Below are 24,845 nucleotides of genomic sequence, written 5' to 3' on the forward strand. Positions count from 1 at the left end.
GTTTTTAGCAAGGGACCCAGATATGCCTGATGGTCTCACATGTTTGGAAAACACAGTTTTGTTTCCTTGTCATATTCCTCATGATGCCAGAGCTCTTCAACCCTATATTCGCTTCTGACTATCTTACTCTTCACTGATTGTACTGTTTTCTACTCCACCCTTCCTGTATTAATTTGTTTTGTGCTGCTGTAACAGAATACCACGGTCTGGGCAATTTATAATGATACCACACACTGGGTAATTTATAATGAACAGAAACTTACTGGCTCACAGTTCTGGAGGCTGTGAAGTCCACTATCAAGGTGCCAGCAGTTGGTGAGGTTCTTCTTGTGGCATCATCCCATGGCAGAAGGTGTCACATGCTGGAAGAGCAAAAAGAGAGAGAGAGAGAGAATGAATAAAAGGGGTGAACCCACTCCCATGATAATGGCAATAATCCATTCATAAGGGCAGAGTCCTTATTACCTAATCACCACTTAAATGTGCCACCTCTTAATACTATTACAATGGCAATTAAATTTCAACATGAGGGGGTGGGGGCAGAAAGAAAGAAAAAAAATTCAACATGAGTTTTGGAAAGGACAAACATTCAAACCATAGCACCATCAAAGAAGTAAGGCACACTTAATCAGCCACTATGGCCTTTTGTAGCAGTGAGTGTCTGCTATGGTGGTAGTGGAAAGCAAGTGTTGGGCAGGGAGGTAAGGGATGGAATGAAGGGTTGGAAGTATGGTTCAGAAAAGTCTTTCAAGAGATTCTGATCTTCTCCTTGACAATTGGTTTGTAGATGACTTTGCTACCTTCTGAAGTGGCCACACTCAACCTCCCTTTGCTCTATCCAAAACTTTGTCTTACTTTTGACCTCTTATCCTCCTTCCTTCCTGTAGTAGAAGGGGAAACATTGTGCCTTTTTGTCAATGTTGTGCTCTTGATCAAATCCTCTAATGCTAATAGAAACTAAATCTATTAATCTTCTTCCCCATTCAAACACTTCTTGATTTTTTTCTCCTTTGGCTTCTTTGGCTTATGGGTATATCAATAGACATTTTTTTCTCTTTTCTTTTTTTTTTTTTTTGAGACAAAATTTCACTCTTGTTGCCCAGGCTGGAGTGCAATGGCATGATCTTGGCTAACCGCAACCTCCGCCTCCTGGGTTCAAGCAATTCTCCTGACTCAGCCTCCCGAGTAACTGGGATTACAGGCATGCGCCACCACGCCTGGCTAATTTTGTATTTTTAGTACAGATTGGGTTTCTCCATGTTGGTCAGGCTGGTCTTGAACTCCCAACCTCAGATGATCTGCCCGCCTTGGCCTCCCAAAGTGCTGGGATTACAGGCATGAGCCCCGCGCCTGGCCTCTCTTTTCTTTTAAACCAAACTAACATGTACTTTCTTTGGTTCTGCTGAACCCCAAGATCCCATTTTATATCATGCCTTATTTTAACTGTTAAACTTCTTAAAAGGAATATTCTGCATTGATGCATCTACTTTCTTACCCATCTTGTTAACTTAGTTGTAACCTGGCTTCAATTGGGCCATATTTTATGAACACTATTGGCTTGAAGATGATCAGTGATGAGATCCAGTGCTTTTTGCTTAGCTCTTAAACTGCTTTCCCATTCAACAGCATGTGACATTACTGACCACCTTATCCTTTCCAAAGCTGCATCAATTAGTGGTCATTTGATATAAGAGCAGAAACCTACTCAAATTATTGAAATGACAAAAGGGATCTGAGTATAAGACTATAGGAAACTCCAGTGAGCTGAGATCCGGCCACTGCACTCCAGCCTGAGCGACAAAGCAAGACTCCATCTCAAAAAAAAAAAAAAAGACTATAGGAAACTCTCCAGAGAAAGTATAATAGGACTGTACAAGGACTGGAATAATGAACGATGAAGCCATCAGCAACAAGTAAAGTTATAACAAGTAATTATTGAACACGTGGTATATCCTAGGAACTCCATAGGTGTTAAGTGATCAAGCAGTGAACAGAAGAGACAAACAAGGTCGCTACCTCCAGAGACTTTACAATCTAGTAGGAAAGACTTGCCATTAGGAGGTAAACAAATGTCTATTGACAACTTTTAATGAGCAAAATAGATGGAAAAAAACTGACTTAATGATAGATTATTATAGGTTATTAGTGATGGGTGAGGACTCAGGAAGGACATTCTAAGACGTGGCATTTCAAGGGAATTGAGGAGCAGGGAGGTAGAAGAAGTGATTTAGGCAGAGGATACACCTGTATGCAGGCCAGGCAGGAGTGTTTCAGGGGAAGTGAAAGGAGGCATTGTGGCTGGAACTGAAAAGGGGAGGAGGAGAGTAGAGCAAAAGTAGTCAGGTATTTTAAGGACTTTGGATTTCATTGCAACGTTATTGGAAGACACTGAACCCCTTTTTCTTTTCTTTTTTTTTTTTTTTTTTTTTGAGACGGAGTCTCACTCTGTTGCCAGGCTGGAGGGAAGTGGCACGATCTCGGCTCACTGCAACCTCCACCTCCCTGATTCAAGTGATTCTCCTGCCTCAGCCTCCCGAGTAGCTAGACTACAGGCACGTGCCACCATGCCCAGCTAATGTTTGTATTTTTAGTATTGACGGGGTTTCACCATGTTGACCAGGATGGTCTTGATCTCTTGACCTCGTGATCCACCTGCCTTGGCCTCCCAAAGTGTTGGGATTACAGGCATGAGCCACCGCATCCGGCCGACACTGAACATTTTTAAGCAGGAAACGTGGCTCAACATATTTCCAAGTTTACCCTGACTGATAAGTAGAAACTAAATGAAAGAAGGCAAGAGTAGAAGCTGGGAGACAAGTTGAGTAGCTGCAGCAATAGATTAGGTAAGAGATGACAGTAGTTTGACTTAATGTAACAGCAGAAGAGATAGAGAGAAGTGGATGGATTAGACATCTATTTATTAAGAACAAATGAGAGGACTAGCTGATGGGTTGGAGGGGTGATGGTGGAGAGAAAAATGAGAAATCAAAAGTATTGTCTAGGTTTCTTGTTTGGAATAACTGGATAGATGGTGAAACCATTTACTGAAATGGGGGAAAAATGGGGACAATTTTCTCAGAGGTTAAGAGAAAGCAGGAATATGGAAATTAAGATTTTAGTTCCATTTTAGACACATTCACTTCAAGTATTCATGGGGACTTGACATATCAAACAGACAACTAGATATACAAATATGAATCTTGGAGAGTTTCATTTAGGAGTTGCCAGCATTTTGTAGTATTTAAAGCCATGGGAATGTCTAAGATTACCAAGAAGATGAGTTTACAGAGAAGCAAGCAGAGAATAGAGCCCAATTTTTAGAGGGGACTAGAGGAGGAAGAACCTGAAGAGCACTGAGCAGTAGTGGTTAGAGAAGTAGGAAAGAGAACAGGTGAGTACAGTGTCCTAGACTCCTATAGAAGATTTTTTTTTTTTTAAAGAACTGAGCCTGACCAGCTATGTGGAAAACTGCTAAAAGCTGGAATAGGAAGAGGTCCCAGAAATATCCACTGGGTCTGGCAGTATGGAGGCAGTTCATGTTGATTAGCAGTTTTCAGTGGCATGAAGCCAGATTGGAATAGACTAAATAGGAAAATAGTAGATTAATAGGATTAAATAGGAAATCAGAAGTAACATGTAGACATCTCTGTCAAGAAGTGTTGCTGGGACAAGATCAAAGAATTTGGACCGTAGATGGAAAGGGATGGCAGAAGAATATTTGTTTTGCCTTTTAAAATAAATGTTGGCATAACAGCATGTTCAAACATTACCGGGAAAAATCAATAATTTGATGATGAAGAAGATGGAGATAATAACTGCAGAAATGAAGTCCCTGAGAGACAAGAGGGACAGAATTTAAATCAGAAGTGGAGAAGATGGCTTTCGATAGGAAAGGAGAACATGTATTACCTGTACAGAAAGGAAAAAGAAATGGATCCAAATGTTGAAAAAATCATAGATTTGATGGTGGGACTATAGTGGAGATGTATCAGCAGGAATGGGGCTGGAGTTGGGGTGGTTTTGGAGGATTGAATAAAATGCATAAGAAACAAAATAATCATCATGGGAAAGTGAACTTCCTCTCAGACTGTCTCCCTCTTTCTGGTCACCTGGTCTGATTTCTCCTTCTTTCTGTAACTCACTTCATTCTTTTCTCTCAGAAGGCAGGTTTCCTCTGCTTCTGTGTTCCCGTGACAGAAAATGGCCACTCCATGCACAATTCTTTATAGAAAAACATTTTATTTCTTCATTTCAAATTCCCAAAGGAGAAAATTTAATTGGCCCAGCTTTAGTCAGTTGTTGAACTCAGGTGAAATCAACCATGGCCAGAGGATTTGGTACATACATAGCTGTCAGGCCCAAACCCTCTATGTGTTGGGGGAGGATTGGTTCTCAGAGAAGAGGGATATTAGTTTGTCAGATGCCCCATGAAGCATCTACCAAACTTATTTTCTGAGACTCTGAACTCCGTTTTGTTAAGGAGTACTTCTGCCCTGCCTTCTTTTCTAGTATTGTTTTCTTTCGGGTTTTTTTTGTTTTTTTTGTTTTTACTTTTCCTTCCATGACTCATGTATAAATTTTCACAATTCTGTTTTTCACCCTCTTTTTATTTCTATGCTTTTCTCCTTTGCCAAGTTCGTTTGTGATCATGGCTTCAACTACCACATGGATATGGATAGCCCCCAAATCTATATCTCTTGTTTTCTCAATTTCACTGTCATTTAACAGCTGTCTCCATTTGAATATTCTCTGGTTATTTTATTTATAGCTGAACTCATTATCTTTTCACCAAACCTCCTCCTTCCCTTAGCTGCCCTGTTTGTGTTAAAGCCATGACTGTCTTCTCAGGCATCCAAGCTTGAATCTTCACAACTGTCTGGGGTTCTCCTTTCAAAGTCCACATGATCATCAGCTGAGAAGGAACATGACTTTCACCTTATTTCCCTCTCCCTGTCCTTTGTCATTCCCCTAACTCATGTCACCTAAACTAATGTGGAGTATTCTCTAAACCTTCTACATCATCTTCCAGCCATCAATCTCTAATTCATGTTGTAAGCAATTCTTGAATTAATCTTCATAAAGCACAGCTCCACTCATGTTCTCTTCACCCATTCAAGAATCTTCAACAGCTCTTCACTGCATATCCAATAAAGTGCAAGCCTTACCTGGCAACCAAGGGCCTCCATGACCTGTCATCAACAGGCCAAGACTTATCTTCCATTAACCATCAGCCAAAGACAGACTGTCCAATCATCTTCTGCCTGGTTTTATGCATTCCTACCTACATGACTTCTTCATACTCTTCTTCCTGAAGCCTTTTCTCAAGTGAGCTTTCCCTTCCCTCACTTCCATAATACTCTATTTACATCTTTTTTTATGCAAGGCAAATCTGTAGATATGGCTTTCGCTTTGTTGGCATATCTTTTTACTCCTATTTACCAAAGTGTGAGAACAGGTAAACCCAACAGAGTGTAAAACAGTGTCTGACACTTCACAAACATTCAATAAGTAACCTGATAAGGAGTTGCTATGGCTTGATGCTAGTATTGTTGCTACTAAGCCCCCAATTAGGCTTATTAGGGGCATTAATATGGACCTTTTCAATAAGATGCTGAGTAGGGCACTCTGAAAATTGTGTTTCAAAAAGTTTAAAATAAGAAAAATAAACTTCTCTAGTCCAGCACTGCTGATGAATTGATGGCACCCTAACAACAGTCCCTCAACACACTCATGTGGCAAAAAATAAGATTTGGCCACATAGGAAGACACTTATGACATACTTTAATGACTTGAAACTCTCATTAAAAAATAACATTATGATAATCAAACATATTCCCTTCATAGGATTACTATTGCTTTCATGTATTATGAACACTCTGTTTGGGACTAAAACAAATAGAATGTCACAGCATGGAAAGAGAATATTTATAGTTCTTTGGCCCCCAAGTTTTACCTGTGAATGTGCTGACTTTATACAATATAGTATTTTAGTTAAATGGTGAGAGTATTATGCAGCAGCTTAAGATGCATAGGAGGTGCCACTGGCATCATAGTTGGCAATTGGAGCTGCTGTGGAGATGAAAACTGAAAAACCAGGGGTTTTCATTACTGTTTTCTATTTTTGAGAAATAACTGTACACTTATTCTTGATGACCTTGCAGTTAAAAATAAAATATCTATTACTATTGCTTCTTCTGAACTTCTTTTAGAAACAAAGTTTTCATTATTTACATATAATAGTCTTGCCTACTTAATTATCATTTATTTTCAGTTCCTTTACATAGGCCTCTTGAGAATAGCTCTTCTTAATAGTGAGCTAGAACTAAATACCAATCAGCAGATGTCACTCCTTAAGTGATCCTCTTCAGTTTGTTTATTTCAGTTATCCTTTTTTTCAACTGCCTTTTCTCCATTGCCAATTCTATTTTCCTTTTTCTTGGAGATAGGTTCCCACTCTGTCACCCAGGCTGGAGTGCAGTGGCGTGATCATAGCTCACTGTAACCTCAAACTACTGGGCTCAAGCAGTCCTCTGCCTCAGCCTTGCCAGTAGTTGGGACTACACCTGGCCCCCATTTTCCATTTTCAACCTCTGATGAGCCTCCAGGAGCCAGTAGGTCTAACAACCATAATACAAGGTATTCTGTCTTTTTGAATGGCAGCTTCAATACAAATATCTGTGTGGTTTACAGTAACCACATCAGATATTTTTCTACTCTGCAACTGTGCTTTTGTAGCAGAGACACACCTGTTACATTTTTTTTTTCCCTGAGGAAAAGCACAAGTTTTAGTTCATAAGACAAACACTGGCTAAAATTTGCCACTCTTAACAACATTAAACAAATATTTATTGATCATCTATCATATACTAAGCACTGTTGTGGAGATTCAGCAGTTACAAAACTGATAAAAAGTCTTCAAGGCTGTTCTATTCTAGACAGACAAAGCAAAAAATAATTATAATATATTATGGTTTGGATGCTGATAAGTACTCCGGAAAAAGAGTAGGATAAAGAGCAGGAAAAGCCTAGGGGAGCTTACAATTTTTAAAACAGTGTTCAGGAAAGCTCTCATCATGAAGGTGGTGACATTTGAGTAAAGACCTGATGGAAATGAGTCAGCAAGCCGTGTGGATATCTGGACAAGAACCTTTCAGGCAGAGGGAACACCTTGTGCGAAGGTGCACGTAGGCTGTCACAAGCATTGAGGAGTTTAATTTAAGCATCTGCCAGGGACGAAAATTCAGTCAAGGCTTTTTTGTGGTTGCTGCTATTAGGAATCAATCTACAAGAGAGTTTAATCAGCTTAAGATGAACATCAGTGCAGATCTGTTTAGTGTTCTCTCCCAGCCATGACCTCATTGCAAATACTGACAGCCTGGACTGCCTCTCAGATTTGGATGGGCCTTGGATGCTCAGCCAGGCAAACCCAGATGGAGCTAGAAGTGGAGGGTTTTGGTAGCTCTGTGGGCTCTGTGGCTTCTTCGTCTTATGATCTCTCCACATGGGGCTGCATATAAATCATATGTAACCAATGATTCCAAGTTTTAATTTAACCTAAAATGTAGTCTATTACCATATTTGCACTAAGAAGTAAATATAACAGGATTCTACCTCAGATTAGCTAATGGTAGATCCTTGTCCCACAGATAGCCACGGCATGGGGCTACTGAAACTGAAGTATTTCTCATGCCACCAAATTGTGCCTTCAATTTTGTCTTCTTTACACAGGACAACATAGTAAGAGGTCAATGTTAACCTTAAGCCTTACATAGGATTTTCAGAGATTGTTACACTTACATTCAACCAGTATGGAAAATTGGCACTAGGCCTAACTACCCCATAGCTAGCAAAATAGCATAACAATGCTCTTCTAGCCTAGCAATCCACATCTCATTCTAGGGGGTTTCCAATTTACTAAGAACATTTTCCTAAAGCTTCTATATATCCTTGGAGCTTACTATCATTCTCAATAAGAATAAAGTATTATCAAGAACCCAACAAATGGACATTTGAAAGCAGGCACTGAGTTTAATTTATTTTAGGCCACCTTTGATTTGTTTGAAGCCTATATTCCTTAAATATGAAGATCGGTACTTACTTCATGAGAATAAAGGTTTAAGAGACAACTAAGGTTTCTACAGCAAAGAGAAGTGACTGAAATTCTAGATTGGTCATAATGACTTACCAGTAACTGATAATAGTGTTTTAAGATCATACTAATTCTGTTTCTCTGTGTGGATTATTTAGATTTGCTTTAGATGTCTAAGTCAGCTGTGGTAGATTTGAAGAAACACAGAAAGTCCTTAAAATATGACTAGATATGTTGTTTTAGATCCAAATTAGATCCAATTGATCATTGTGATTGTGACCGAGTATAAATTTAGAATTATTGTAACCTAATATGTTGAGGTCGTTCCATAAATATATTTAGGAGTAGCTAGAGATGACATTTCTATAATGCAACTATGCTGTAATCAAAGCAACAACTCAGAAATTTACCTGCATGTAAAATAAAAACCTTAATTTTTTTTTTTTTTTTTGAGACAGAGTGTCATTCTGTCACCCAAGCTGGAGTGCAGTGGTGTGATCAAGACTCACTGCAGCTTTGATCTCCTGACCTTTTGGGCTCAGGTGATCCTCCTACCTCAGCCTCTCTAACTGCGCCCGGCTAGTATTCTTGTATTTTTAGTAGAGTGGGGTTTTGCCATGTTGCCCAAGCTGGTTTCAAACTCCTGAGCTCAAGAGATCCCCTGCCCCTGGCCTCCCAAGGTGCTGGGATTACAGGCATGAGTCACCACACCTGGCCAGCTTTACATATTTTTAATCTGTCAGATTTTTTGTTCTTGCTATTCTAAAAAAGTCACTGAAAAGAAATCATTTATCATTCTTTTTACACACAATATAATGCAGTTTTTAAATTAATGAGGTAGGCCAATTATATAAAATTTGGAAGAGTATAAAGTTTGTATTCATAATTAAAATATGTTATTCTAGAGAACAAAAAAAAAAGTAGTGGTCTGTCTTCATTTGTAGAATTTCCTTTAAACTGATGGAAACTTACCTCACAGATGAGATTTGTGGGCCACTGTCAATACATACTCTACAAATTATGTACCCCACAGCTTTGAGCTGCCAGGCACTATAGCAGAGGGCTTCCTCAGACTCTTGAGCCAGTCTTGAAATTTTTAGCTTCCCATATACTAACTCAGGCAAGACAGCTTATTTATGCCACAACTGAGACCACAGTAAGGATAATAATGGTATCTACCTTGTGGATTATATGAGGACTGAATAAATTAACACACATCATGTTCTTAGAATAGCGGCTGGCACATGGTGAATAAACACTAGCTATTATTCTAATATGTGGTAAAGTGAGGAACTATGAAGTACTGCATGAAATTTTTGTATTTTTATTGAGTTTCATCAATTTTTTTTTTTTTACTGAACCCGGTATGCTTTCTGGTCTGAACACACAAGGAAGCAAAGAAAGATGGCTCCTATACGTGAAAGTGACCCCTGCATATAGTGCCTGAAATAAGAGGAAGTTTGTCAGTGTGGGCAGACAGCACGAGTAGACCAATCTGACATTCTGCTTCTCTTTTAACCTCTTGACAATTAATGAAAGTTATCCGATGAAGATCCTTACATTAATTGCTTCTGATTAAGGTTTAAAACCTTGGTTTACTGTGGGATAAATTTAGGTTTTTGATAGTCATCCAAAATTTTTGTACCCTTTCAGTTTCATTGCGGAATAAAAAACAAATTTACCACAATGGATTATTACATTACATCTGGTATTTATTCCTCTCAAGAAGCTATCTGCTTCGGAAAAGGCAGGGGCGCCCTTCATTAATATATCTAGCTGCTGGTGTAATGACGTAAAATTCCTTGTTGACCCCTGCTATTCAGGGTTATTGTCTTGGAACACAGAATTTGATCATCTCTTTTCACTGCATAATTACAAATGTTAGGCTGTAAAAGTATTTTACTTTGTTCAATCCAGGTTCCAGACATTTTGCCTGCTCACCAGAAGTTCTTTTGATTAATAAGGCTACTGGTCACGAAAACTCAGCTTACTAAAATTAGAGGGGAAGAGATCCCGTTTTCTGGTTCTAACTAAAACATCCCACCGGATGCAGGTGTACTTGCAAATTCAAGTTTGCCTCATGAGTCCCGTCTCAAGTCATACAGACGGCCCAGGAGGGTGGAGCCCCTGCAACCTGCCTAGCGCGGCGTTTGCGTGTCTGGGGGTGTCGGGACACGCGCAGGACACACACAATCCAACTTTCCTAGTCTCGCTCTTACCTCAAGGCTGTCAACTTTTTCGCTCCCCACTGCGCGCACAACCCCCACCTCACGCTGCCACCCCCTCACGCCCCACCTTCAAAGTAGGAGACACCATTGTCATTGGACACTCCTTCTCTCACTCCTATTCCAGAACCAATCACTCGAGTTCTGGTGGGGAGCCCCTAAGCCAATGGAAATGCTCGTTGCGGCAGCTGCCGGGTCCTGAGCGCTGGGAGGCGGTGCCGGGGGCGGGGTGCGGCTGGGGCGAATTAGTTGCCATTCGAGTGAAGAGTGGGTAGAAGCGGCGGCGGCGGCGGCGGCGCGGACTCCGAGGAGCGCCAGCACCTCGAGGCCCTTTCTCTCTACCCTGGTCCCCAGAAGCAGGGGTCCCGGCCCTCCCTGCAGCTGACGGGTTCTCCCGTGCGTACAGCCCCGCGAGGGCTGAGGAGAAGGCTGCGAGTGGCCCTCGGGGCTGCGTAAACCGGGCGGTTGCCCTGTCAGCGCGATGCCTGGAGCAGTGGCTTCGGCGGCGGCTCCGGGCTCCTTGCGGCCCCGGCCGTGACCGCCACGCCGAGCCCAGCCGGGCGGTTGGGGCCGTTGGACGTTTGTTTTCGGAGCCTTCCCCTCCCCCCTCGCCGAGGCGGCGGGGGTGTGCGTTGGGGAGGGGGAGCCCCGAGACTCCTCCCCTACAGCGATACCCCTGCCCCTCCCCCTTACACACTCGCACGCACTATCGCGCCGGCTCCCACACGCTCGCGCGCCTCCCGCCCCGCGCCTCCGTGTCGGCCGGCGGCGTCCAGGGCCCGCAGAGCCACCATGTCCACTGCCTCCTCATCCTCCTCCAGTTCCTCTCAGACCCCTCATCCCCCGCCGCAGAGGATGAGGCGCAGCGCCGCGGGGTCCCCGCCCGCCGTCGCCGCAGCCGGGAGCGGGAACGGTGCGGGCGGCGGCGTGAGCTGCGCCCCGGCTGCGGGAGCCGGCCGGCTGCTGCAGCCCATCCGCGCTACGGTGCCCTACCAGCTCCTGCGGGGCAGCCAGCACAGTCCCACGCGCCCGCCCGCCGCCGCTGCTGCCGCCTCGCTGGGCAGCCTTCCGGGGCCCGGTGCGGCCCGCGGCCCCAGCCCGTCCAGCCCGACGCCGCCGCCGGCCGCAGCCCCGGCCGAGCAGGCGCCGCGGGCCAAGGGCCGCCCGAGACGGTCCCCAGAGAGCCACCGGAGGAGCAGCTCACCTGAGAGACGGAGCCCCGGCTCGCCCGTGTGCAGAGGTAGCGAGCCCAACCCTCCCGTCCTCCCGGGCTGCGTCTCCCCGACGGTGCCCTCCGTGGAAACTTCAGCCTCTTCGGGCTTCTCTTTGCTAGTGCATTATCGAAGGTGTGAAAGTGGCTTTGGGAATCTCACCCCCCTGCGGTCGCTGCGGGGCTTGGAGGAGCGAACTGAAAAGCAACTTTTATTTGACCCTCATGCCGCCCCTCAAATTTTCTCTTCCATCACTCGCCTGCTTCGAGAGGTTTTTCAGTTTAAGAGCTGGCTAGCTCATTCGTGTGTTTGCTGTTTGTAGCCGGGGAAAGAGGAGCTGGGCGAAACACTTAAACACGCACACAAACTCTTCAGCAGCGGATAAGGTGGTGGTTGTAATCTCTACAGTCTCTTTGTGCTTTCCTGCAAAGTTCCTAACGTGCCTATAACTACCGGGATAATTTTTTTATTTTTTAGAGGGATGGTGGCATTAGTTATGATGTAAGGATATCGGCTGGATGTAATGATATCTGCTAGAGGGGACAGTTTTGAATGTGCAATTGAAGTGTATACGGTTTTTTCCCTCAGTTCTCCCTCCCTCTCTCTCCCTCCCTCTCTCCCCTCCTCCACCCCCCTCTCCCTCTCTCTCTCCCTCTCTCTCTCCCCCTCCCCTTTATATATTCATGCATCAGAGCACTCCTGCACTGGAAACAGTTTATGCTCAACTGGAGATTTTCATGGTAAATTTCTGAAAACTTATTTGTGGAACGTGTTCGCTTTTTCCTTCCATTTTTAAGTACACTTAACAGTTCAGTTGAGCTATTGAAGGATCTCAAATTTCTTTTTTGTTAGGTGTCAAAGGTAATGGTGAGCTGGTGGATGCTGTGGGTTACCCTTAGTGTTTTCTGTTTTGCTTTGGTTTTGTTTATGTCTAGGGACACAGTGCATGATCTAGTTGAGCCCTGGGGGAGAAAAGGAAGATTAGCCAAAACAGAGACTTAAAGCTCATAAGGGAGAGTGGAATAGCTAATATTATTAGATACCAGCCTAGAGCTACAGATGCTGCTGCTGCATTGTGGAGGGAACAGATCATGCTGGGTGGAAAAATCTCTGCTTGGAAGGGAAACACTGTCAAAGTCTGTACATTGTTTATGTGGTATGTGGAATTTTTTTTTTTTAATGGAGTTTTCTTGAAGGTGTTAGAGTTGGAGAAAGTGGTTGTCTGCGTTATGATACATTGCAGTCTTGGTGTTTTTGTTTTAATATTTCAGACCTGTAATTAGCATGTTGCTAATGCACTTGTTTTCTGACCACTTGATGTTGAACCAGTGTAGGATGTAGTGCAGTGGGATGAGTACATGAGCACCAAGAAATACATCCTGTAATCTGTATGCACTGGGAGGAATATGCTCCTCCACTCCTCCCCCAGGTCAAGCCAGCTGCTGCAGAAACTGACATCCTCCAGCAAATCCTGAATGAATGAATGAAAACAACGTGATCGCCCTAATAATGACCACAACTGAACACACATCTTTGGCTGTATTTTATAGAAAAGGCCACCATTTTCTAACAGATTAATGCCATATGCAACTCTTGCACATTTTCTAGAACTGTATGAAATGAGAAATAAGAGAATGAACAGAAAACAGTTACATAAATTTTTTAGTGATTTTGCTTCAACAGTGCACAAATTGAGTTTTGGGATTTTCTTGTAGGCACTAAGAGGCATAAAATAAGCATTGCAGATTGTGGGTCTTGTGGATGTGAGTAAGAGAAGTTTCAGCAATTGCTGCAACAACATAATGGTCATCTAGTACCCTTCTCCCCTTTTGTATATAAACACTAACATCTTACAGCAGATAATAGTACAACTTGTTTTTCTGCATCCTTCAAAAGGCTTAATTGCTTAGGAATTACATGCTCCATCATCAAGCAGTTTTAATGAAATTTGTGATCTGGCTTAAACTATTCTCTTTGTTGTAGTATGGCACATCCGAGTTTAATGCGATTTTAATGCAATCATGATGAAAACACTTTTCTGAGTCTGGTTGTGCAGCAGACAGATTTGCAGTGTCAGAGAGCTTGTGTTGGGAATGCAAGGGCTTTCTTTGCTAGAGATGTTTTTCTACTGTTTTAAACACCAGGTGGTTTTGTCAGTTTTTTACATTGAAGTGATTTTTGAATGCGGGCTTCTGTACCCCCAGTTCCGTGATTATATTACTCCTATGTTACTTCTCCATGTCCCGCCTTTTACCCCCGCTACCCAAATTAAAACTGTCCTACTAATCTGTTTCCTTAGCCATTTAAAATCCATGATCTGAACAGTTGATTTAATTTTTAGAATGATTGTCTTCTCACTTTCTTTTGAATGCTGTAAGGTTCTGACTTGAGTGGATTTTATTAGCCTCCACTGGTCAAGGCTCCTGCCGCTGCCACTGCTGCTGCAGACACTGACATCACTATACTGCGTGAATGAAAAACAACAACGTGCTCCATTTCTTCCTCTGCTCTCCACCTCCTCCTTTTTCTGCACACTTCAGTGTATGTGGGGGTGTGTGTGTGCACGCAAGAGGGTGTTAAAACTGCGTTTGAAACTACATTTTAAAACATTAAGTAGTTGATGGCTCAAGGGGTAGGTATATAGTATAAAGGCATATTGTTTATGAAAAACCGCAAGTGCTGTGGGCATTTGGACTAAAGGTGACATAACTGAGCATTCAGTATTTCATGCATTTCATCTGGAGTGATGATTATAGGAGAAAATAGGGAAGCTTAAAATTTTTTTATGATTCTTTTACCAAAAAATTATGAAACAACACAATTTCTAAATACATTATGTCATTATCTGCGTCTTAAGCATTCTTAATGTGAATATTTGTAGGGCTGAGGCTAGAGTAACAGAGAATTGATATCAGATTGTTTCACAAGGCTGAGGAAAAGCTGAATTCTATAAATAGGAATAGTCAATTTTAATATTATTATAATATTAATTTTTACAACCCAGGAAAAAATGGTAATTTCCTTTATTTTTGTAGCATAGTTTTAAATAATTTAAATGGTTACCATAATAGAAATACATAAATTGCCAAACACCTTGCTGTATATATAGAGGACATGGAGTTTTACAAATTGAAACTGTTTTGTTTGTGCTCATGGATCATCCTCTTTTTGCTTGTTTTCTTTTTTTCTTTTGTATTTTTAAAACTTCAAGGTTTGTTATTTACATTCGTTTCTGTACTTTTGCCATTAGTAAAATGTCATCCTCCCTCTTGTTTGGTTCTGAAGGGTCTTGCAGTGGTGAATGACAGGCTGCTGAATGAATCCTCAGGCTCCCTGTGATGTGTTTGTAATAGATGTAAAATCATAAAGTATTATGCAAATAGTTATTTTTTTGTAATGGTAATACATAAAGTCTACCTTTGAGATAAATAGAGCAACTCAAATGAGAAAAAGCAGGATGTTAGTGTTAAGATTAATGATCTTTAAGCTAAAATCATTAGTAACAACCAAAGGAAAATATAATAAAGTTGCTTCTTTTTGAAACCTCACAGAGCAGAACCCATGTATTTAAACATAGAACAAATATAGTTTTACTGTCCAAGATAGTAAGTAGGAAATGCAAATCTTTGTGTGTGTGTGTGTGTGTGTGTGTGTGTGTGTTTTGTAAAGATAGAGCATTAGGATGAATTATAAGTTCTAAAAGATGTAATAACAGTCATATTTAGAGTACTCTGGATGGAGAATACAGCTTATTTTTAAGTGTACCAAATCTAATAAAAACATGGAAGAGCTTGTAATTTATATAACTCCTGTTATGAAAAATAGCATGTGTTGGTTCCTGATTTAACATATCAGGTTTATTTAGGCCTAATACGCTACCAGATTGCTAACTCTAGAGTGAAATTTAATTAGACTTTTTCATGAGCATCTTGAGAGCCACATTGTTTTATACATAAAGAAGTTATGATTCTATTCTAAGAGATAATACAAATATAATGTTAACCGCATGTAATATGTTTGCCTGTTAATTCATTTGCTTTCAGTTTTTATCTTTTCCTTAAATGTATCTTTTTAAGTCATTTTTATACTGTTCTCAGTGGAATACAAAACATTTTAATAACTTTTTCTCTTTTAAAAGAGATACTCAGATACTCTCTTTCTATAAAGTTTATTCTCAGGCTGATATTCTTGGAAATTAAGATCCTCCCTTTCCATTTTAAAATTAATTAATTTTCCTAGAGTGCTTATAGAAACTTGTTTCAAAGCTTTCTTCTACTAGAGTGAAAATACATTAACGTTTTAGCTTTTTCTAAATAAACAGGTTTCACATACTGACTTTTGGGAAAGGTTTTCATTCTCAGAAAACTATACTAGAGAGCAGCGGTGTTCATTATTTACAGAACTAATTTTTTCCATCAGTTATCTCATGGTGCCTAAAATTTCTAGATCAATGAGTGACTAGCAAAATAGATAAATGAATTTATAGTTATTTAATCAAAATCTGTCTTATATTCAAAGATTATATTCCTCTCAAATAACTGTTATTCTAACTGTATTGAATATTGAATACCTAGCATGTGTGAATCACCTTAATCAGTTTTTAACTTATGTAAAGTTCTGTGTGTATATATTGAACTGGAAATCATTTTATTAATTACAGTACTTTTTACTGAAGAACTGCATTGTACATTTCTGCAAGGACTTAATGCACATTAGCATTTGTACTTTGGGGAAATGTTGAAGGATAATGGCATCCTTGTGATTTTTATTTTACTTGTGATAAGTCAGACTACATGTGAATAAGAAAATAAAGGAGTAACTGGGCTCCACAGCAGTGAATAGAATGGAAATAAATGACAGTGTTCAACAAATGGCTAGTCGGAGAGGGTTTTCCTTAGTCTGAAATTTTAAAAAATTCTAGAAGTCTGTTTTATTAAAACATTCACAGGTAGTTAATAATCCGCTAAAGAGTATATTCTAATGACTTAGTTCTTCTTAATTTTAGTTTGGTCTTTTCTCCAGAACTTAACATTTCCAGACACCACCAAGATAGACTTTTTGGCAGCCCCTGTCCTAGTCTGTGTCTGACACTGTTTTTTGTCTTCAGTATATAATTTATTCTTTTATTAAGTGTCTGAGAAGCTAAATCACTGACAGTCTTTTTGTGCTACATACTGTTTAATTATTTTAACAAGAGGTTGAATTTATGTAACTTCTGGTCTCTGCCAAAAGTAAGTGGAGGAAAGAGAATACAAGCACTCATATATTGATATAGAAAGCCTAGGGGACTGATGGAAGAGCAGATACTACCTGTGTTTCCCGCTGCTCTTCATCTGGACCCTTGAAAGTGACCATAAGTTGACTCATCATGTAGCTATTCTAGAAGAATTTTTGTGCTTATTCTGAAAAACAAATTATAATGGATTAGCAATAATTCTGAAAAGTCTAAGGATTTTACTTATATTATGAACAAATTGTGGAAAAGTATTTCACTGTAGCATGAACAAACATGGCAGATACCTTTAAGCAGTGTTGTTTATTCCAGGTGAATGTTACTGAGGCACATACCAAGAGGCAAGTTCATAAATACCTCAGTGACTTCACCTATACTATGCTGTGTCTCTAGTTGTAGGTAGGAAGGAAGAAAACATGTATTTGTGTGCTATGTACTAAGCAACGTATACTTTGATTCAGCAAGGATTTAGGATGTGGATCTTCTCATTCCAGATCCAGTGTTCATTCCATAAAACTATCCTGTTGCTCCTAACTAAAAAAGACTCTGATGTTGATGATCAGCTGTGATTTCTGAGCTAAAAGAATGACAAAGGAATTGGTTTTCTTTTGTTTCCATGGCACTATTACGCTGTGCTGGGATATGATCTGACATTTTCAGAATGTCTAAAAATGTGAGACCTTGTTTGTTGAATGTAACTAAAATAAAATATAGATGGATTGGCCATTTTTCTCCATTTCTTTCTTGCATAAAGAGAGAGAGGCAGAGAGAATGTGTGTGTGTGTGTGAGAGAGAGAAATTCTTGTTCCTGAGAGAGACAGACAGAGAGAAATTCTTGATTCTGAAGATAGGAACATGATTGTATCTGGCCTTTCTTACATGTAATCAGAATCTGTACTGTCCTCGAATCACTTTATAGTGAATATAAGTGCTTTTCTCCCCTTTTCTCTCTTCATAAATGTTAAAAGTTAATTACATACGGTGCTAAACTGATGAAAGCTTCAGGATTCACTAAACAGAGACTGGTCTCAGGTGATTGTCCCAGCAACTGGCACTAGGTTGATTCAGCCCTCCCAAAAGACAGCAGGCTTCCAAGAGCCTGTAATTTGTCGGTTGAACTGTGTACGTATATAACTTAATGAAGTTCACCATAGTACACCTTAATGATGGCTCACCAAAAATAATGATGATTTAAAGAAGCTAGTGGGCCAGGCGCAGTGTCTCATGCCTGTAATCCTAGCACTTTGGGAGGCTGTGGTGGGCAGATCACTTGAGGTCAGGAGTTCGAGACCAGCCTGGCCAACATGGTGAAACCCTGTCTCTACTAAAAATACAGAAATTAACTGGGCATGGTGGTGCGCCCCTATAATCCCAGCTACTTGGGAGGCTGAGACATGAACGTCGCTTGAACCTGGGAAGTGGAGGCTGCAGTGAGCCAAGATCACGCCGTTCCACTCCAGCTTGGGCAACAGGAGCGAAACTGTATCTCAAAAAAAAAGAAAAGAAAAGAAATGAAACTAGTAACCCATGGTTGTGTGGCAAGGTCAGTGTCCAAAATTGTCTACCAGGTTATTAGAATTGTTAAGAAATCCTGCCGGGCATGGTGGTTCACACCTGTAATCCCAGCACTTTGGGAAGCTGAGGCAGGCAGATGGCTTGAGTTCAGGATTTCAAGACCAACCTGAGCAACATAACAAGACCTTGCCTCTACACTAAATACAAAAGTTAGCCTGGGCATGGTGGCACACTCCTGTAGTCCAGCTACTCAGGAGGCTGAGACAGGAGGATCACTTGAGCCCAGGAGGCAGAGGTTACAGTGAACTGAAATCACCTCACTGCACTCCAGCCTGGGTACTAGAATGGGGTGCTGTCTCAAAAAAATAAATAAATAAATAAAAAGTTAAGAAATCCACCAACCATCTAGATGTGTTTCGTAATGAAAAGGCAAAAACTGCTACAACTTCCTGTCTAGTGTTACTGAAGATCAAATACTTATTAACTACTGACAGTAATAATTCCTTATTTATTCTGTATGGCCATAAAGAAAACTTTTGTGAATAGTTTCATGTAGCTAATTTTAACTTTTACATTACTAAAAAATTAACTTTCTGATGAAACATTTTCTAACATTATTACACACTTGATTGTTAAGCACAGTGAACAAGACATAAAGGAACTAACTCCTTGTGGCTTGATTAGCTTCATTAATAACTATTATTGATAACTTATATACATAAAAATGATTACTATAGATGATAATGAGAATAAGACTGAATGAGTATTGACTGACTAGAGTTGCACTATAACTGATTCTATAAATTTGCTTTTGGGATTATTTGCTGTTTTTCTGATGAAGGTGGAGCAAAGCATGTTTGACTGGACTAGTCCTTGATGGTATAACCTGGCTGTTTTCTCTAGAACTAATTATCAAATGAAAGACCAGAGCAATTATTTTCCAAATGGTTCCATAGATATGTCTTAGACACATAAATGTATCCTGAGAAATACTAGGTTTGCAGTCAAGAAACTTGAGTTATCTTTTCAGTTTTGACATTTGACTTATGATAAGCCACTAACTCTGCATCTTATCTTCTGTGTCTTTAAAATGAAGGGAATAGGCTTTATAAGATTTTGGTTGGGTAGGGAAAAGATTCTGCTATTGAAAAGAAAAAGTTTATTAGGCTAGATGAGTCTTAAAGTTTTTATTTATTGAGCTTTTATGCCAACTACTAATCTTTGGTAGAATCCAATATAAAGTACTTTTATTAACCTCTTTTCACAGATGAGGAAATGAGGTCCTGGGAAGTTAAGTAATTTGCCCAAGATCAGGCAGCATGCACAGGGCTCTTGTAATGCTCTGAGTCCTGACTTCAAGATAGCTGAAAGTTGTTGTTGGAACCCAGTTAGTTATGGGGCAGGAAAGTATGCACAATGTATTATCCCACTGCTTATACAGTTAAGTCATAGAAAGGCTAAATATAGCTTTGGGGCGGTGAAGGAAGAAGAGAAAGCTAAATGGGACTAGACCCTAGTGTGCATGGAACTTAAAATAGCTGCAAGTATCCCCAGTAAGTATGCCATCATTGGGCCTTCCCTTTGGTCCCTAAAGGACCTATCACTTTGTTTAGACAGAATTTAGCATTTGATTTTTAAAAACTTCCGTTCACTTGACATTTCAAAATCTGAGTAGAATAAGGTCTCCTTTTTGTATATTCATATTTGGCAGTGTAAACTTTTAAAAATCTGCCCATTTATAATGTAGTATATGGCTACCTTCAGCCCCATCATTACGATTCTCTACATTTATCATCCTTTGATATTTTAGCAATATTCAACATAGTATCTTTTTATACAACACTGTCATGGCAAAGCAAGGCACACTACCTTAAAAAATTTTGTTTATATCTACTTGGCTGTTTCACTTCTTTACTTCTTTTAGGTTAGTTGATATAATATAGAAAAGAAATTTTAATCTCTATTTTCATAATTTCTTCCAGGGTGTTTTGGCATTTTTTTCAATGTCATTTGTGCTTTCTGTAAGTTCTGCATAGTAGTTAATGTGGAAATGATTTTCTTTTATAAGTAATATTAGAAATTGTATTTGTTGTTAGGAGATTAAAAGTATTATATAGAGTCTTTGTGATGGATAAAGTTTCTCATAACATTTCTTCTGTAATTATATTTACTTTTCTAGTTAAATATATCAGTTATACATTGAATTAGTGAAGTGTAATGCTGGTATCTTAGAAGATAATAAAAACAGGACTCAGTGGCTCAGGGTTACATCAAGTCTAGCCATATGGAAACTTTACTATTCCTCATACAAACTTGTGATCTTTCCATGAAGGTACAAAAATACCATAGTAAAATATAGACTGGATTATATATTAGCTCATTATAAACAAAATATATTTATAATATCTTTTGAAGTTCCGTAAGTGCAATTTTATTTCTTCTAAAGTATTCTTGGAGTTACTCTGACACTTTGCCCCTAAAAGAATCAATCAGCTGTCCTCTTTCTGCTTTAAGTCAGATCATTTAAGTATCTAGGACTTAACTAAACTGGTATTGGCAAACATTGCTAAATGCAGTTTCATTGGTATTGCAGAAGTGAGGATTTAGACTGTGCTTAGAAATTAGATTCTTGAAAAAAGCTACAGTGTTCTGCAATATTTTGATCATATAGCTTAAAAAGTATATATTAAAGGTTTATTAATACTTTACATTCCAGAGTGACCTCTTCTTTAAAAAAAGAAAGAAATGCATTCAGGGAATTGCATTTGCTCACTTTTTATCTTTTTGGGTAACAAAAAGTGGGTCAAATTCTTAGCTGATTTTCCTTGTTCAGAAATATACTATTATCCTTGTTCAGAAATATACTATTCTCACTGAGCTTTCGATTTTATATATGAATTGTTTATTTCTAAGTTAGCTTGGGCTTTTTCTGGTGTTCTGTTTTGAAGTTGCCACTCTGTTTATTTGTGGCATTAGATGAAGCTTAAAATATTAATCTTTCTTTCATTAGATGAAGCTTAAAATATTAATCATTTCATTCTATGGTTTCCATAACATGCTTAGATCTAATGTATCTTGCTGCCTGTACATATTATAATATTATACTATAGTTTGGCCTTGGATGATGTCACTGGCCCTTTCTTTCTCTGCACACATATACATTAGTGCAGAAGTCTGAACTGTATTGTTGGATGTGGCTTCTTGTGTAGTAATGTAGTAATATATAGTAATAATGTTGTGTAGTAATCTTGGGCAGTGATGCCTTGTGAAGCTGTTGAGATAAGGAGGACTTGACTTTGGCTAAATATCTGCTATTGCTGAGCTAGAATGGGAAGTGACAAACTTTTCATGTGTTGTGTCACCATTTACCTGAAACCTTGGTTGTTGAATGCACAGTGACCCATTTTTCTTTCTTTTCTTCTTTCTTTTTCTTTCTGTCTGTCTTTCTGGCAGTGTCTCTCTGTGTTGCCCAGGCTGGAGCACAGTGGCACGATCTTGGCTCACTGCAACCTCTGCCTCCTGGGTTCAAGTGATTCTTCTGCCTCAGCCTCCCAAATAGCTGGAACCACAGGAATGTGCTACCACACCTGGCTAATTTTTTTGTATTTTTAGTAGAGATGGGCTTTCGAACTCCTGGCCTCAAGTGATCCGCCTTCCTCGGCCTCTCAAAATGCTGGGATTACAAGTGTGAGCCACTGGGTCTGGCCCTATTTTTCTTTCTTATAATCAGACTTTACCTATTTTCAGTTTCTATCGACTTTTTGTTTTTGCCTTAAAGAAATATTAGCAACCTCCCCAGGGTTTATAGCCAAGGAGGAGTGGGTGCCATGGTGGTTCTACTGGAGACTACTTTGAGCAATGTGGTTGTTGATTTGTACACTGAGCAGCAGCCTTGCAACTGTGAACTTTTTGAGAGCAGGTACCACGGTTTAAGGACATTTGTGATGGCAGTGCCAAGCATCTAGAAGGTACTCGCCTGCTTTAATTTCTTGAGATTGTACAAAATAAAATATTACAATTATTGCCTTATTCACAGTGTACAAAGGGATTTTATCATACAAACTGTTGATCCTATAGGGACTGGTCATGGAGGAGAGTCTATTTTTGGCCAATTGTATGGTGATCAAGCGAGCTTTTTTGAGACAGAAAACGTCCCAAGAGTTAAACACAAGAAGAAAGGCACAATGTCCTTGGTGAATAATGGCAGTGATCAACAGGGATCTCAGTTTCTTATCACTACAGGAGAAAATCTAGATTACCTTGATGGTACCATACAGTATTTGGTGAGGTGACAGAAGGCATTGACATAATTAAGAAAATTAATGAGACCTTTGTTGACAAGGACTTTGTACCATATCAGGATATCAGGATAAATTATACAGTGATTTTAGATGATCCGTTTTGATGGCACTCCTCATTTATTAATCCCTGATCTATCACCAGAACCTACAAGTGAACAATTAAAGAGTGGTAGAATTGATGCAGATGAAGAAATTGATCATTTCAAAGGAAGGTCAGCTGAAGAAGTAGAAGAACTAAAGGCAGAAAAAGAAACTAAAACTCAGGCTTTACTTTTAGAATGGTAGGAGACCTACCTGATGCAGATATTAAACCTCCAGAAAAATCTGCTGTGTTTGTAAATTGAATCCAGTGACTACAGATGAGGATCTGGATATAATATTCTCTAGATTTGGGCCAATAAGAAGTTGTGAAGTTATCTGGGACTGGAAGACAGGAGAAACCCTCTGTTATGCTTTTCTTTTTCTTTCTTTCTGTCTTGTCTTGTCTTTTTCTTTTCTTTTTTCTTTCTTTTGAGATGGAGTCTCACTCTGTTGCCTAAGCTGGAGTGCAGTGGCGTGATCTTGGCTCACTGCAGCCTCTACCTCCTGGGTTCAAGTGATTCTCCCCACCTAGCCTCCCAAGTAGCTGGGACTACAGGCGTGCACCACCACACCGGGCTAATTTTTGTATTTTTAGTAGTGACAGGGTTTTGCCATGTTGGCCAGGCTGGTCTTGAACTCCTGACCTCAAGTGATTCACCTGCCTCGGCCTCCCAAAGTGCTGGGATTACAGATGTATGCTTTTATTGAATTTGAAAAGGAAGAAGACTGTGAGAAAGCCTTCTTAAAAATGGACAGAAGAAAACATGGATTTTAGCCAGTCTGCTACAAAGGTTAAATGGAAGGAAAAGGTGGGAAGTACAACAAGAGTGATTTAAAAGAGTATAAAAAGGAACAGGATAAACCATCTAATTTGGTTCTGAAAGATAAAGCCCAAACAGGAGGCAAAATATGCTGTTGTATTAGATGAGCAGGCAGAAGACTCAAAGTCAAGTCACTCACTTACAAGTAAAAAACATAAGAAGAAAACCCATCACTGCTCTGAAGAAAAAGAAGATGAAGACTGCATACCTATCAAAAATACTAATCCAGATAATTATAGAGAAAGTTTGGAGTTTGGTCACTATGAAGAAGAAGAAAGCTGTTGGGAGAAATGAAAGAGTAAAAAGAGAGACTGAACTCAGAACCGAAGTCGTATCTGATCTCAAGAGAGGAATGGCCATTATAGTAATAGTCACAAATCCAAATACCAGACATCTTTACGAAAGAGAAAGGAGTAAAAAGGGACTGAGGCAGAAGTCCAAAGAAATCCAAAGATAAAGAAAAATCTAAGTACAGATGAAAGATGAAGAGGCAGAATTGAGTGGCTAACATATTCACCCTTGTCTAACTTAGAGTGCCAGGAAAGCAGATGTTCAGATTTTGTGTCAAAGCTTGTCATTTTTTTCATACTGGGATTATCGCCCTTTAAATTATTAATACTGATTATATAGGGCACTGGAAGAACTCAGCGTTTTCTTTGTATACTTTTTTACAATAATTTTATTGTTATACATAAATGGTAGTCTTCATTTTTTGAAGTCTTTCACATTTTTACTGTTTTTTTTTAAAAAAATGAAGTATTATGTACTGCCAAAATACATAAACATGTACTTATAAGGCAAAGGGATAACAAATATGAATATCTGTGTACTCATCAGCCAGCTTAAGATCTAGAATATTGCCTACACTTTAGACGTCCCATGAGAACCCTGTCCCTCTCAAGTAATTATTTGGAAATTTGTGTTGGTCATTTGCTTTGTACATAGGTATCTCTAAATGAAATGTTAATTTTGTATGTTTCTCAGTTTTGTATAGATGGCATAATGTTTACTTTTGTGGCTTTCATTTTTATTGCTGTATAGTATTACATGAATGCTTCTGTTGATGGACATTTGAGTTTTATTTATTTTTGTTTTTGCTGTTGAAACAATGCTGCTGTGAACATTGTCTATGTAGGAGTTACAGTGCTTGATCATGTGCTATGAGTATCTTCATTTGTATAAAATAATATCAAATTATAAAAAATATTAGACTTATAGCCTTTAATTACTATTGAGTTATGTTAGCTAATCTTTAGGACACTTGCCCCGTTGTACTTTGTATTAAACGTGTGGTCAAAAAATAATGTGTTTATACAGATATTCCTGTTCAATGAAATACATGTTGTAGTTAACTTCTTGGTAAAGCAAG

At 39.5% G+C, this 24,845-nt stretch overlaps 2 protein-coding genes and 1 pseudogene across 7 annotated transcripts in view; 2 read left to right on the plus strand and 1 right to left on the minus strand.

The window, feature by feature from the left end:
* Positions 1-11,108, minus strand: part of LOC105475569 (collagen alpha-1(I) chain-like) — an 82,646-nt gene extending 71,538 nt beyond the window's left edge. The window contains exons 1-3 of the mRNA XM_071094135.1: positions 11,008-11,108; positions 10,385-10,976; positions 264-362 (exon numbers count right to left, since the gene is read on the minus strand). Of these exons, the coding sequence (XP_070950236.1) occupies positions 10,448-10,976; positions 11,008-11,108 (630 nt within the window). The 3' untranslated portion in view covers positions 264-362; positions 10,385-10,447. The remainder of the gene's footprint in view (positions 1-263; positions 363-10,384; positions 10,977-11,007) is intronic.
* The window catches only part of LOC105475574 (glucocorticoid induced 1), a 131,339-nt gene continuing 117,228 nt past the window's right edge, over positions 10,735-24,845 (plus strand). For 2 of the 6 annotated variants that reach the window (XM_011730946.2, XM_071094868.1), the window contains exon 1: positions 10,974-11,554. In XM_011730946.2, coding sequence (XP_011729248.1) covers positions 11,107-11,554 — 448 coding nt within the window. In that variant the 5' untranslated portion in view covers positions 10,974-11,106. Of the gene's footprint in view, positions 11,555-11,937; positions 12,266-24,845 lie in introns of those variants that run through there. The other 4 variants (XM_011730944.2, XM_011730951.2, XM_011730945.2 and 1 more) reach the window with 4 other exon arrangements.
* On the plus strand, positions 12,696-23,955 carry LOC105475575 (peptidyl-prolyl cis-trans isomerase-like 4; annotated as a pseudogene).

This window comes from Macaca nemestrina, chromosome 4 (genome assembly GCF_043159975.1).
Source record: "Macaca nemestrina isolate mMacNem1 chromosome 4, mMacNem.hap1, whole genome shotgun sequence".
NCBI classification, from domain to species: domain Eukaryota; kingdom Metazoa; phylum Chordata; class Mammalia; order Primates; family Cercopithecidae; genus Macaca; species Macaca nemestrina.